This window comes from Talpa europaea, assembly GCF_964194135.1.
Source record: "Talpa europaea genome assembly, chromosome: 8".
Taxonomy (NCBI): domain Eukaryota; kingdom Metazoa; phylum Chordata; class Mammalia; order Eulipotyphla; family Talpidae; genus Talpa; species Talpa europaea.
Window position 1 is genome coordinate 58,315,894 of NC_140075.1, and position 13,197 is coordinate 58,329,090.

General features: G+C 37.4%; 1 protein-coding gene across 1 annotated transcript; it reads left to right on the forward strand.

The window, feature by feature from the left end:
- Nucleotides 1-11,790: 11,790 nt before the first annotated feature.
- On the forward strand, nucleotides 11,791-12,737 carry LOC311175547 (olfactory receptor 4F6-like; the record flags this gene model as incomplete). The annotated part of the gene is made up of 1 exon (XM_084240475.1): nucleotides 11,791-12,737. Exon 1 carries the CDS (start codon nucleotides 11,799-11,801, stop codon nucleotides 12,735-12,737), a length of 939 nt encoding a protein of 312 aa, XP_084096601.1. The 5' UTR covers nucleotides 11,791-11,798.
- Between the last annotated feature and the right edge of the window lie 460 nt (nucleotides 12,738-13,197).

Sequence of the window (13,197 nt, forward strand, 5' to 3'; positions counted from 1 at the left end):
AAGATTTCTGCATGGGTTCATCAGGGAGCTGATCTATAGTTTTCCATTTTTGTGTGTTGCTTTTGTTTGGTTTTGGTACAGAGTAATATTGGCCTCCCCAATCAAAAGGCACAAAGTGTCTGGTTTAATGAGAAAATAAAACCCAATTTTCTGTTGTCTCCAGGAGATCCCTCTGAACTCCAAAGATAAACTAAGGTTAAAGCGAATGGCTGGAAAACTATCTTCCAAGCAACTATCTTCCAAGTATGACTACCATACTTATATCAGATACAATAAACTTGCTGTGGGGAGATGGCATCAGAGTAGGTTCCATGCTTCACTGTCAGGAGAATAAAGTAGCTCAGAGGGACTCAGAGGACCCCGATGACTTAGGGTGAAGCTAGAGCACCTCCTGAACACCAAAGACCAATACTGACTATGACAGAAGAGCTGCTGAGGACAAACAAACATATGTAACAAAGGTGGGTAGCTCTAGAAGCCTGGAGACAGGAAGCAGGGAATACACTGCCGTCAAACCTACACTTCCATAACAGGGCAGTCCCAGAGAGAGAGCTGCTTAGTGTATAACTAATGTGGTGAAATGCATGGGAAAGTCCTGTGGTAAACCAGATGGGCAGGGCCGCCAGTGAAGAAGACAGATTGGCAGAGCCCATCCCCCTGGGGGTTGTGGCTAATTCTGTGAAGTGGTACAGAAAGCCCTGCCCACAGACAGCAGTGATAGGGTCTGGAAACCCAGAGAGGCGGACTCTCAGTGACACATAAGCATGGACCTCCCCCCCCACACTGCTTTCACTTGACCCCTCCAGTTCCCACCCTACTTTCACACAAGGCAGATACAGATTAATTCTCCCTAGCATACAGCACCACCTACTGGAAAAGTGGGGTTTCTACATCCTGGGGACACAAATATACAGTGATCTAAAATGCTAAAAATGGGGAGATGGAAAAATACAACACATGGCACCTGCAGTCTATTTATATTTAGAGTGATTATATATATATATATATATATACACACACACACACACATATAGGGATTGTCATTTCTGTTTTACTTTATTTGGTTCTAATTATTTATCTCCCTAATTATTTATCTGTATTTTTTTTTTTTTTGCTTTGATTTAGATAGGAGTACTCCATCCAACAGAACTTTTAGAGAAGGTCACCCTGACAAACTCATTCAAACTTTATTTGTCTGGGAAGGTTTTTACCTTTATTTTTTCTTTGTATCAGAGAGCGAATTTTCCAGGGTATAGCATTTTTCTCTGGACAGTATCTTTAAGTATTTGGAGTGCATCATTCTGTTCTTCACTTGTAAGAGTTTCTGCTGAGAAGTTTGTATTCTGATGGGAGTACTTTTATAAATCACAGGCTTTTAGCCCCTCTCACCACATTCCATATTCTTTGTCTATAATTGTTGCTAGTTTCTCTTCTTGTGTTTTGGTATAGGTATCATTCAGTTCTCTTAGCTTCATGGACTGGTATATTTAATTCCTTCCCCAGGTGAGGGACATTTCCTCTACTATTTCCTAGGATAGGCAATATGTTGCCCTTTCTCTTTCTTCCCCTCTGGAATACCTATTATTCTTACATTTGTTTTATTAATGGTGACATATATTTCTCTAATTGCCTGTCCATTTTTTTTTAATATCTCATTTCTCTTCCTTCCACCTGGCTCCTCAGTATATTACTATCTTGGAGGTCATTGGTTTGATGCTCCATTTGGTATATTCCACTACAATAGCTTTCACATTAAAAGTTCAATTTCTAGCTTCTATTTACTTCTGATTTTATTTGTATACTCATTAATTCTTCCCCAGATTTTTATTGTTTCTCTTTGTCTATTGTTTCTGAGTTCTCTTGTATTTCTTTTACTTGCCTTTCTGAATTTTCTATTATCTCTTTAATTTTTTTATTATAGCAGTTCTGAATGCTCTATCTGATAGGAAAATATAATCTTCCATCTTTTGTGTTTGAAGTCTCGAAAGTCATGATGTCATACTCTTTTGAGATCTTGTATTTCCATATGTTACATATTTTTTTGTCTTCCCATTTGCTATTTGAGGTCTCCCTATTTTATTATTCTTTGAAGTATCTTTAGTAATAACTTAGTGGGTTAAATTGTTTTACTTTTCCTGCAGGTGGTGCTGTGGTTTTCTTTGATTGTATTTATTTGTTTATTTTGATGTTTGCCAGCTGCTTTATGTACTCAGATCTGTTTTACAGTTGCTGTGTTGGCATGGTTCAGAAGGGCTTGGAGGACTCTAGTTTGTGTGGATGTCTGTCTGAAGCACACCAGCTCTTCCTCAATGTTCCCTCTTTTTACAGGAGAATACTTCAACAAAACCTCCATCTCCCCTCCACAGGGTCCCTGGCTGAGCTGACAGCCATTCCACTGGTGGCGCTTACTCCAAATCACAAAGCTTATGTTCCTCTGTCAACCTACCTCCTATTCAATGTAGTGTGAATCTCCTCAATGTCAAACCTGTTTAAATATACACTGATCTCTATTATCTAATGCATAATGAACCCCACACCGCTCCATGGCAGTATCTTTTGGAGCTGTGTCCCTCTGGATTATGGCTATGGTCCAAGAGTCACAGCTAGTGGGGCCAGGCCTTGTCATTGCCTTTGCTGGAGGCTGTCACATCGGCTCTCCTTGGAAGGGTTTGCTCCACTCTTGCAAGGGCCTATGAGGTCTGGGCTACTACCGGGATCCATCCTGAGGCTCACCAGGGCCTGGGGGGTATGGTGATCGATCACAGTGGGTCTGCTTTCAAGTCCTGTTTGTGGGCTCACTATGGTCTGTCAGGACCTAAGGCATGTCTGAAGAAGCAGAGATTTAATATTTCCCTGGTTTCTCCCATTGAAGTATTTTTTTTTTTTCATAAGTACTTGCATGTAAAATATCTCATATAATTGGCGTGGCACTTTTGTTTTAATGGTCCTGCTGTAACCAGCCTTCTTTAAGGACAGAGGCCACTCTGAGGCAAAAGACTACCTGTTTGCCAATTGCCTATGTTTCCTCAACTGATCATACATTCGTCCACATGCCACTGCTAAAAGCTCTGTGGGTCTCTAATGGACTAATGGTCCCTTGTATTATGTTTCTCCTCTTAGCCCATTTGGAATGAATTCCACAGAAGAGATATGGGTTCTGACTTCACAGATCTTTCTTTTGTTTCATCCCTTTTATCTATGATTTCAGAGACCAAAGGGACATGCAGGAACCTGGAGGTGCTAGGAAAGGAAAGAAAGACTCTATTGGAGAATGATCATGTATATGCTTACTCTGTACCTGCAGTTACTATCAAGTATAACAGCAGGACTTGTGGCTTGTCTGGCTTACCCTGCCAGATGTCTTTTCTTTCATAACTTTCTCTCAGATGCATCAGACTTTCCTCTTTAGGAAACCTCAAGTTTATTACATAATTCTTTACATGTCCAATTTGTTGATAGTAAGAAAATTTCTCATACAACCGCTAGGCTCCATTTCAAATAACTAGTTTGGTAGTGTCTCTGCCTCAGTGTTCCTAAATGTTCTTTGACAATTGGACTTTGACAATTGGGCTTTGACTAGTGGGCTTCGACAATTAGGCTGCTTGGCCTGAGCACAAAAGATTCTACTCACTTAAATAATTGAAATTTATTGTTATAGTCGATTTAATCTAAGACAAAAGCAAGTAAGAAAGATAGTGGTTGTTCCTTTGAATTAGTAAAAGTTGGAGTACTGGAACTGAAGAGTCCTATATGATATAAATGAGGTCTGTGCATTAAAGTTTTTTCTAAGTAAGAATATGCTAATCAATGCAATGCACAATGGGTAGTAATGAAGACTGAAGTTGACTGAAAAATCATTGCTACAATAATTTGCATTTCCTCTTGCCAAGAGGTGTTTATTTCCTTAACCTTAGATATGGTTTGTTCTTCTGCCTTACTTTCACCAGCGGAATGCGGAAAGGATATTGCTGCATGACTCTAGAATTTAGGCAGTTTGCTTTGCAGATATTGGCTTTGCTTAATGTTCCCCATCATCCTATAAGAGAGCTTGGGTATGACTACTCAGTGATCAGTGATCCCTTGGAGAGAAAGACCAGGCTAGTAACAAGGATTAAAGCCCTAAGCATGTAAACAAGGCTGTCTTAAGCACTCCAATTTCATTCAAGCTACCAGAAAACTGATGCCCTTATGAAAACCTAGAAAAGACCAGCAGAACTGCCCAGCTGAACTTAGCCCTAGTTATAAACTGAAGACCAGTTAAATGTTATTGATTTAAGTTACATTGGTCGATAGCATATAATACTGGAAGTCCTAGGCAGAGAAATAGGACAAGAGAAAGACATATGAGGAATCCAAATAGGGAAGGAAGAAGTTAAACTATCACTATTTGCAGGTGATATGATAATATACATAGAGAACCTCAAAAACACCACAGAAAAACTAATTAAACTAATCAATCAGTTTAGTAAAATGGCAGGATACAAAATCAACATGCAAAAATCAGTAGCCTTCCTATACACAAACAATAAATCTGAAGAAGAAATAAAAAAAAAATCCCTTTTATTACTGAAAGAAAAAAAATAAAATACTTGGGAATAAACTTAACAAAAGAGGTAAAGGACCTATACAAAGAAAACTATAAAACACCATTAAAAGAAATAGAAGAAGCCACAAAGAAATGAAAAGACAGCCCCTGCTCATGGATTGGAAGAATTAACATTATCAAAATGGCCATTCTACCAAAAGCAATTTACAGATTCAATGCTATTCCAATAAAAATTTCAATGACATTCTTCAAAGAAATAGAACAAATACTGATGAAATTCATATGGAATTGCCTAAAACCCCGAATAGCCAAAGCTCTCCTGAAAAAAAAAAAAAAGAGAAGGGAATGGAGGCACCACACACCCAGACTTCAAACTATACTGCAAAGCCATAATCATCAAAACTGCATGGTATTGGAATAAGAACAGACACACAGACCAATGGAACTGAATAGAAAATCCAGAAATAAACCCATAGATTTATGGTCAACTAATATCTGACAAAGGAGCAAAGAATACGCACTGGAGCAAAGAAAGTTTGTTCAATATATGGTGCTGGGAAAATTGGGTTGCTACATGCACAAGAATGAAACTTGACTACTACCTAACACCATGCACAAAAACCAACTCAAAATGGATTAAAGAATTAGACATAAGACCTGAAACTGTAAAATACATAGAAGGAAATATGGGCAAAACAATACATGACATGCACCTCAAAGACATGGTTACAGACACATCTCCCAAAGCAGTGATAGTGAAGGCAAAGATAAACAGCTGGGACTACATCAAATTAAAGAGCTTCTGCACAGCAAAAGAGACAATAACAAAAACAAAGAGAAACCCCACTGACTGGGAGAAAATTTTTGCACACAACACTAATGATAAAGGACTGATCACAAAAATCTACAAAGAGCTGATGAGACTCAACACAAAGAAAATAATCCAGTCAAAAAATGGGCAGAAAAGCTAAAAAGAAACTTCTTCAAAGAGGAAATGCAAATGGTCAACAGGCATATGAAAAAATGTTCAAAATCACTTGTAATCAGGGGAATGCAAATCAAAACTACAATAAGATACCATCTTACACCAGTGAGAATGGCACATATTAAAAAAACTAGCAATAACAAATGTTGGTGAGGTTGTGGAGAAAAAGGAACTCTCCTGCATTGCTGGTGGGAGTGCAAATTGGTCCAACCACTATGGAGAGCTGTGTGGAGATTTCTTGACCTGCTAAACACAGAGCTTCCATATGATCCAGCAATTCCACTCCTAGGTATTTACCCCTGTTTATAGCAGCGCTATTTACAATAGCTAAGCTTTGGAAACAACCCAAATGCCCAAAAATAGATGACTGGATGAGAAGACGTGGTACATATACACAATGGAATATTACTCAGCAATCAAAAAGGTAAACACATGCTGTTTGCAGCAACATGGGTGGAGCTAGAAGGGATCATGCTCAGCAAAATAAGTCAGACAGAAAAAGAAAAAAAAATTTCCACTCATAGCAGGAATTTAGAAAACCTAAATAAGCGACCAGGAAAAAGACCAATTAATACTAAGTAAAAATCAAAATCAACAAGCAACTATGGACCAGAGACACACTATGGGGGGAGAGGGGGAATGTAAGGAGGGATTAGGGTCAAAATAAGGGGGGGTGCAATTGTATGGGGAATACTATCATAATGAAAATGCATACATTGTGCAAAAATGAAACATGATATAAGAATTATATAAAATATTAAAAAAGAAAAAAATAAATAATGGATATAGAGTATTTTATATCATTATAGTTCATCAATAGGCTTTAATTTACTCTCTGCTAATTTTGATTTGAAGATATACTATATAACCAGAGGTTATATATGCACCTGCTTGTTTTTCCATACATTTCCAAGCAAAAATGTTTATTTTTAAGAAATTGACCTATCAAAGATGAAACCATGAGTGACTTGCCAAAAGCATGTGAGCTCAATCTGTGCTACTGTTCACACTCCTCATTTGAGCCACATCATACACATAATAAAGAACTGACTGTTGATAACCACCTGTGTATCTTATTACCTCTAATTTAGTTATCCTTGGTAACAGGACACAAAATACATTCTAGTGCCACTTTGGACAACAGTTTTTCCTCCCTTTTTCTTTCCTGCCCTCTGTTCTATGGAGATGATAATTATTTTCACTTGATTGAAGGTATGTGTTTTCATTCCTATGAAGTTTCTTCCTTACTAACAAGAAAACAAGCAGGTGCATTTTAAAAAAAGTCTGCAGCTTTCATAAAAAAAAAAAAAAATCCCTGGTCTCCCTTCCACCTTCTCCTCAAGCGACCCATTACCAGCATTCCCCTTTGGTTGCTGTGGTCACATTACTGTGGTCCTAGGAAACAATTCCCTTGGCTGAAGGTATTCAAGATGGCAGTCCCAGGTCTCTATAGTCCCAGCACTTAAGACACTTTCCAGTGCTGTTAATTAGCTCCGTTTCCTGCTCTGGAGGTATTATATAGGACATTTTATGCCAGATGACCATAACATTTGAAAGATAAGAGCTCTTCACATAGTTTTGTAAAATCTATGATAATTTCAACATTAATCCAAAAGCTTAGGTGGGAAACTGTTTGTGACAGAGATCACAGATTCACCTGGAAACACAAAGAGCAGTGAGAGGGGACATCTAATCAACCAGAAGACACAGCTCAAATCTGCCGTTCATCAGGGAAATGGCAGTATTTCCCATACTTACAACCCCAAAATAGCAGACATCTAAAGAAGAATGTCTGGAAGCCAAGGTTCAAATATAATAATTATGAATTTGTTATCCATTGGTTCCTTAGCTTCAGCAAAGCTATTTATGCTCCCCTTATCTTAGTTCCCTTACATCTAAATGAAAAGGATTTTACAGTCACTAGCAAAGTTTCATTCAGTCCCTAGTAACAACAGCCTTGTAACAGGCTTGTTGTGTTGCCAAAGTAAAAACAACCATTTCTGGAGTATGCAGCTGCAGTGCCTGGACCTGTATATTTTTCTACTATTCTGTCAGAAGCTCTTTTTACTGATCTCATAAAGAACTAGTAGAGAAAGCTCTAGGATGATAAGAATATGTTTTCTGTGCATTCTATGATTTTCTAGTAATTCTAATTTAAACCAACCTTACTAGTAATTTGAGATTAAAGTTAGGAAGTATAGATTACAAATCTTCATCTGAGTGATTCCAAATATTGATTTAATTTAAAGAATACGCTGGAATTATAATGTTGTCTTGAATTGTTATTTTAAAAAATTTCTTTCCCTTCCTGTTGACCAGCTCAAAATGAGAAGACTTGAGCAGAAGAGAGTCAACTGGTCACTGGATTGTCTCTGAGGTATCTCTCATCTCTTACATTCAATGCTTAGATGGTGGGAGGGTTGGGTAAGTCAGGGCTCTATTATTAGTCAAAACCAAGTTGGTTAGCACACTACAAAGGCACACTAGATTTAAATTTGTGATCACCAGTGATAATTTGTTTTCCTTTTGCAGTAGTGAGTTAAGTGAACAGTTTCACTGTCTCGAAAAGATCAGATTTAAACTATTATTCTGCTCTTATGTAAAATGGTATATGTTTACTGGATACTTTTACTAATTATGACACCTTGAGATATGAAGACAGCGCATGAAGGACTGTCCAGGAGGTGGTGGCATCAATAAAGAATACACAATATTCTTTTTCAAATTTTGAACAACTTAGGAATTATGTAACTTTGAAAATCTTTGCTAATCTGAAAAATAATATTATCCATTTTTGAAGATAAAGTCTTAAATTTTTAAGAGTATTTTGCCATAAAATGCATAGAAGAAAGGAGAATCAACTCCAAAACAAAAGGAAAAAAGCAAAGATAAGTAAATGGGATTACATCAAACAAAAAAGCTTTTGTATAGTGAGCAAAACCATCACAAAAACAAAAAGAAAACATACTGACTGGGAGAAGATATTTGAAAATCTGACAAGGGCTTAAAATCTAAAATATGAAGACCTCACACAACAACAAAAACCAAAATAACAACAGAAACCAAACAACCCAATCAAGAATGGGCAGTGCATTTGAACAGATTCTTCTCCAAAGAAGATGCACAGGTGACTAACAGGCACATCAAAAAATGTTCCTCTTTACTTATTATTAGGAAAATGCAAATCAAAATCATAATGAGCTAGCACTGTACACCTGTGAGAATGGTATATGTAGAAAGGACTGGAAATAATGTTTGCAGTAGGAGTGTGGAAAGGAACTCTTACTGTTGGTAGGAATGTAAATTGATTCTGGTCTTGTGGAAAATGGTATGGAGAGTCCTTCAAAACTTTATAAATAGCAGTACCATATGAGCCAGAAATACCTCTCCTGAGTACATTTTGGAAAAGATGAAAACACTAATTTGGAAATTTACATGCATTCCTTTGTTTATAGCAGCATTATTCACAGTAGCTTAGAAAGGGAAATAATCTAGGTGCCCATTTACACATGACTGGATAAAGAACTGGTATATATGCTCGGTGAAATACTACTTCAGCTATTGAAAAAGTTGAACTCTTGCCACTGTGACAACATGGATGGAACTTGACGTGATTACGCTAAGCAAACAAGTCAGGAAGTGAGAGACAACAACCAGATGGTTTCTCTCTTGTGGAATATAAATAACCAAAACAAACAAACTAACAAATTACAACAAAATAAATCTTAGATTCTATGGAAAATATAGTGGTTACCAAAGGGGCAGGGAAAAGGGGAGGGTAGAGGGCATGAACTTGATAGTGATAGTGGGAACAGCACTACACCTTTGGGGTGGGTTAGGTGAGGCTTACACACAGATGCAGGTAAAGAAGTACCTGTAAAACTGACACAGTACTGTAAATGAATAAAATTTTATTATGTTGACAAAAATGTTTTGGGCTTGGTGAAAATGGAAGCATGGTAGAAAGACAATTTTCAGCTTTTATGGGGAATAATTTAGAATTCAATTATGTTCTTGATAAACTGCTTATTGGAGAGGTTGCTGATGATAATGCTTGTGAAAGGAACTGAATTGACTTGAAGTCTAGGTGTTTTTTATAAATGTGAATATCATTTATGCTATTATCGAGAGAAAGTCTAAAAAAAATTTTAAAGACATAATTAAAAGACCATTTAGTGAAAGAATTAACAGGTGGTTTTTCTTTAGGTTACTGATATAACACTATGATTATTAGAATTTTATATTAAAAGCTAAATTGATACATGAGCACTGAAAATTAAAGTTCAAAGTAAAAATGCAAAGATTGATTTCCCTGCATAATTTTCTCAACCCTCTTCCTTGGAGATAACTATTTTAATTATTTTTAACATGTGCTTGTTGACTTTGTGTATGTGTGTGCATGTGCATGTGTGTGTGTATTTATGTATCTAGGCATTTTCTATTTCACTTACTGTTTAGTTTATGTAGCATATGTAACTTATTTATTATATATATTTTTATAGACAGAAGAGTACACAAGACTATGTCCCTCTAGGTCCACCTAAGCATTGTAAATGGCTGCATAGTATTCCACAAAAGAGTTCTGATAGAAATTATTTATTATTTTTAAAGAATTATTCCTTTGTTGTAAGATTTTTATTTTATTTACTTTTGCATAGAACTGGGGTATAGGCTAGAGGTGTGGGGGGTGAGAGGATTCACCAGGGACAGAGTGGGGAGCAGAACAGTCACATCCACTGAAATACAGTGCTAAGGGTAACAGTGTGCTAAACAGGAGAGGTCTGCTGCACCATGTGGGCTAAGTTAGCGCCCTGGCTGGGGATCGAACTCAGACCACCTTGCCAAAGGAGGGTTGTCTTTGTGGCAGCACTAGGACTTAACATCTAGGCCACCAGGGAGGCCTCTGATAGAAATTTTTAACTAGTCCTTTATTTCTACATATTTACGTTATTTTTAGGCTTTTGCTCCCGTAAGCAATGCTTCAGTAAACATCTCTATATCTTTCCTTTATCTACTTTCTTTATATGCACAATGCATATGTACATTGTGAAAATGTATGATCATATGAAATTTTGAAAGTATTGTCAAATTAGTAAATGTTTTATCACTACATACTCCCACCATCACTTTACAGAATACTTGTTTCCTCATTTTCCCTCAAACCCTAAATTTGTGAGATGTTTCAATCTCTGCCTGTCTGATTAGAAAATACTATTGTTTTGCATTTGTTTATAAATGAGGTTGTTTACTTTTACATACAGGTGAACAGAACTATTAGCAAAGCCTCTGATGTTCCCACCCTTATCCTTTCTCTTCTACTTGGGATTTACGATTCATCTTTGTCCTTTTGGTTCCACCTTCTTTCCTCCTCTTTCCACCTTTAGTTGGAATCTCTTCTTTAGAACCCATAATCTGATCCCCTGTCTTTCTCCTATGGGATAGTAAGTGCCACGCTCTCACATCCTCTATTCCTATATTTCCTTCCGCCTGCAAATAACTCATCTTGTTTTCCTAATTTACAGATATGAGGAATTTACATCTCAGGCCTTAAAAAATGCTTGCATGGATTTTAAAAGAACATGCCAATGTGATCACAGATACAGTATCAATACTGAGAGATGTCCCAATTATGAAATCCACTGTCAATTAATAATTTCATGTATCTAGGGCCTCCCTGGTGGCACAACCAGTTGAGTGCAGCACTGTGCAGCTGTCCGCAGCCTCTGCAGCATGGGTTCAATTCCTGGCTGGCCAGGGAGATATCCACATGGTGTGGCAGACCTCTCCTGTCTTGCCTGCTGCTTCCCTCGGCAGTGTATTTAGGTCCTTCTGCCTTTTCTGCTCCCTGCTCTGTCTCTGGTGAATCCTCTCACCCTCCCATGCCTCTGACCTGTACCCCAGTTTTTGTATAAAAATAAATAAATCTGAAAAAAAATTTCATATATCTATATATTTTATAAGTAGCCTTGTAACTAATAGGCACAAATAAGAAATGACTATGAAATGACACCTAAAAATACAACAGCTATCCATCCAAATACTTTAGAAGACTTTTTATACTGTGCAATATATTCTAGTAATGGAATGTATAACAGAGGAATATGCACTGCTTTGTGATTGAAATGGTCTTCCAAGACATGCACCAGCCTTTGTCTAGTTTTTACAACTATTGACTTTGTCCAAAGTTAAGATTAGTGCCATTCCTCCTAAATCAGCCTCTCTTTGCTCTCTTTCAGGTAGCATGGAAGTTTTGACTCCCACAGAACAATGAATGAAACCAATTATTCTGCGGTATCTGAGTTTGTGTTCGTGGGACTTTCCAATTCATGGAAGATCCAGCTCCTCCTCTTTCTCTTATCCTCTGTGTTCTATGCTGCAAGTCTGATGGGGAATCTCTTCATTGTGTTAACTGTGATCTATGACCCTCACTTAAAGACCCCCATGTACTTCCTGCTGGCCAACCTTTCCATCATTGACTTGGTATTTTGTTGCACCACAACTCCCAAGATGATTTCTGACCTTTTCAGGAAGCATAAAACCATCTCTTTTGAGGGATGTATACTTCAAGTCTTCTTTACTCATGCAATTGGTGGCACTGAGATGGTGCTGCTCATCGCCATGGCCTTTGACAGGTATGTGGCCATTTGTAAGCCCCTCCACTACCTGACCATCATGAGCCCAAGAAAATGCATTTTATTTTTGGTCACTTCCTGGATTATTGGCTTTATTCATTCAATGACTCAGTTGGCTTTTGTTGTAGACCTCCCCTTCTGTGGCCCTAATGAAGTGGATAGCTTTTTTTGTGACCTGCCTCGACTGATCAAACTTGCCTGCACAGAGACTTACACATTGGGAGTCATGATTGTTGCTAATAGTGGCTTTATTTCTGTAGCTTCCTTTTTAATTCTGATCATCTCTTACATCTTTATTTTGGTGACTGTTCAGAAAAAATCTCCAGGGAGCATAACCAAGGCCCTCTCCACTCTGTCAGCTCATGTCACCGTGGTCATTTTATTCTTTGGGCCTCTGATCTTTTTCTATATATGGCCATTCCCCATGTCACATCTGGATAAATTCCTTGCCCTCTTTGATGCAGTTGTCACTCCCTTCCTAAATCCAGTCATTTATACTTTTAGGAATAAAGACATGACGGCGGCAATGAGGAGACTATGTGCTCATTTTGTGAATTACATTAAAAATTCTTAAAGACACTTAAGATGTATAGAAAGGCAAAGCGTACTAAAATTTCACATGGCTAAACCAAACAAGGTATGTTAACTTTAGCCAGAATGATCACTTACCATTGTGCATTGTGTCCTAATTTTTTCCTCTTTAGATTGAATTGCTATGTCAATCTCTGAACTCTGTTTATGGGAGAGGCTTGAAGACCAAAAGGTCCTGGCTCTTATCTCTCCAACAGTCTTAACTCTCTATAGTGCCAAACAGAATTAATATAAATGTTAGACAATCCTCTTGAATATCAACATGAGGCTCTTTGTCCATTTTCTGTATTTCCCATGTTAGGTTGACTTTTTCAAAGATAGATATTAATTTTTACTTAATCTGATTTTTTTGTTGCAATACAGATTGGATATTTTCTGGTTTTTTTTTTTTTTCCAGCTCATATCTGTTAGCTTCCTTCAGTGTTTTATTCTAAACTGAAGAA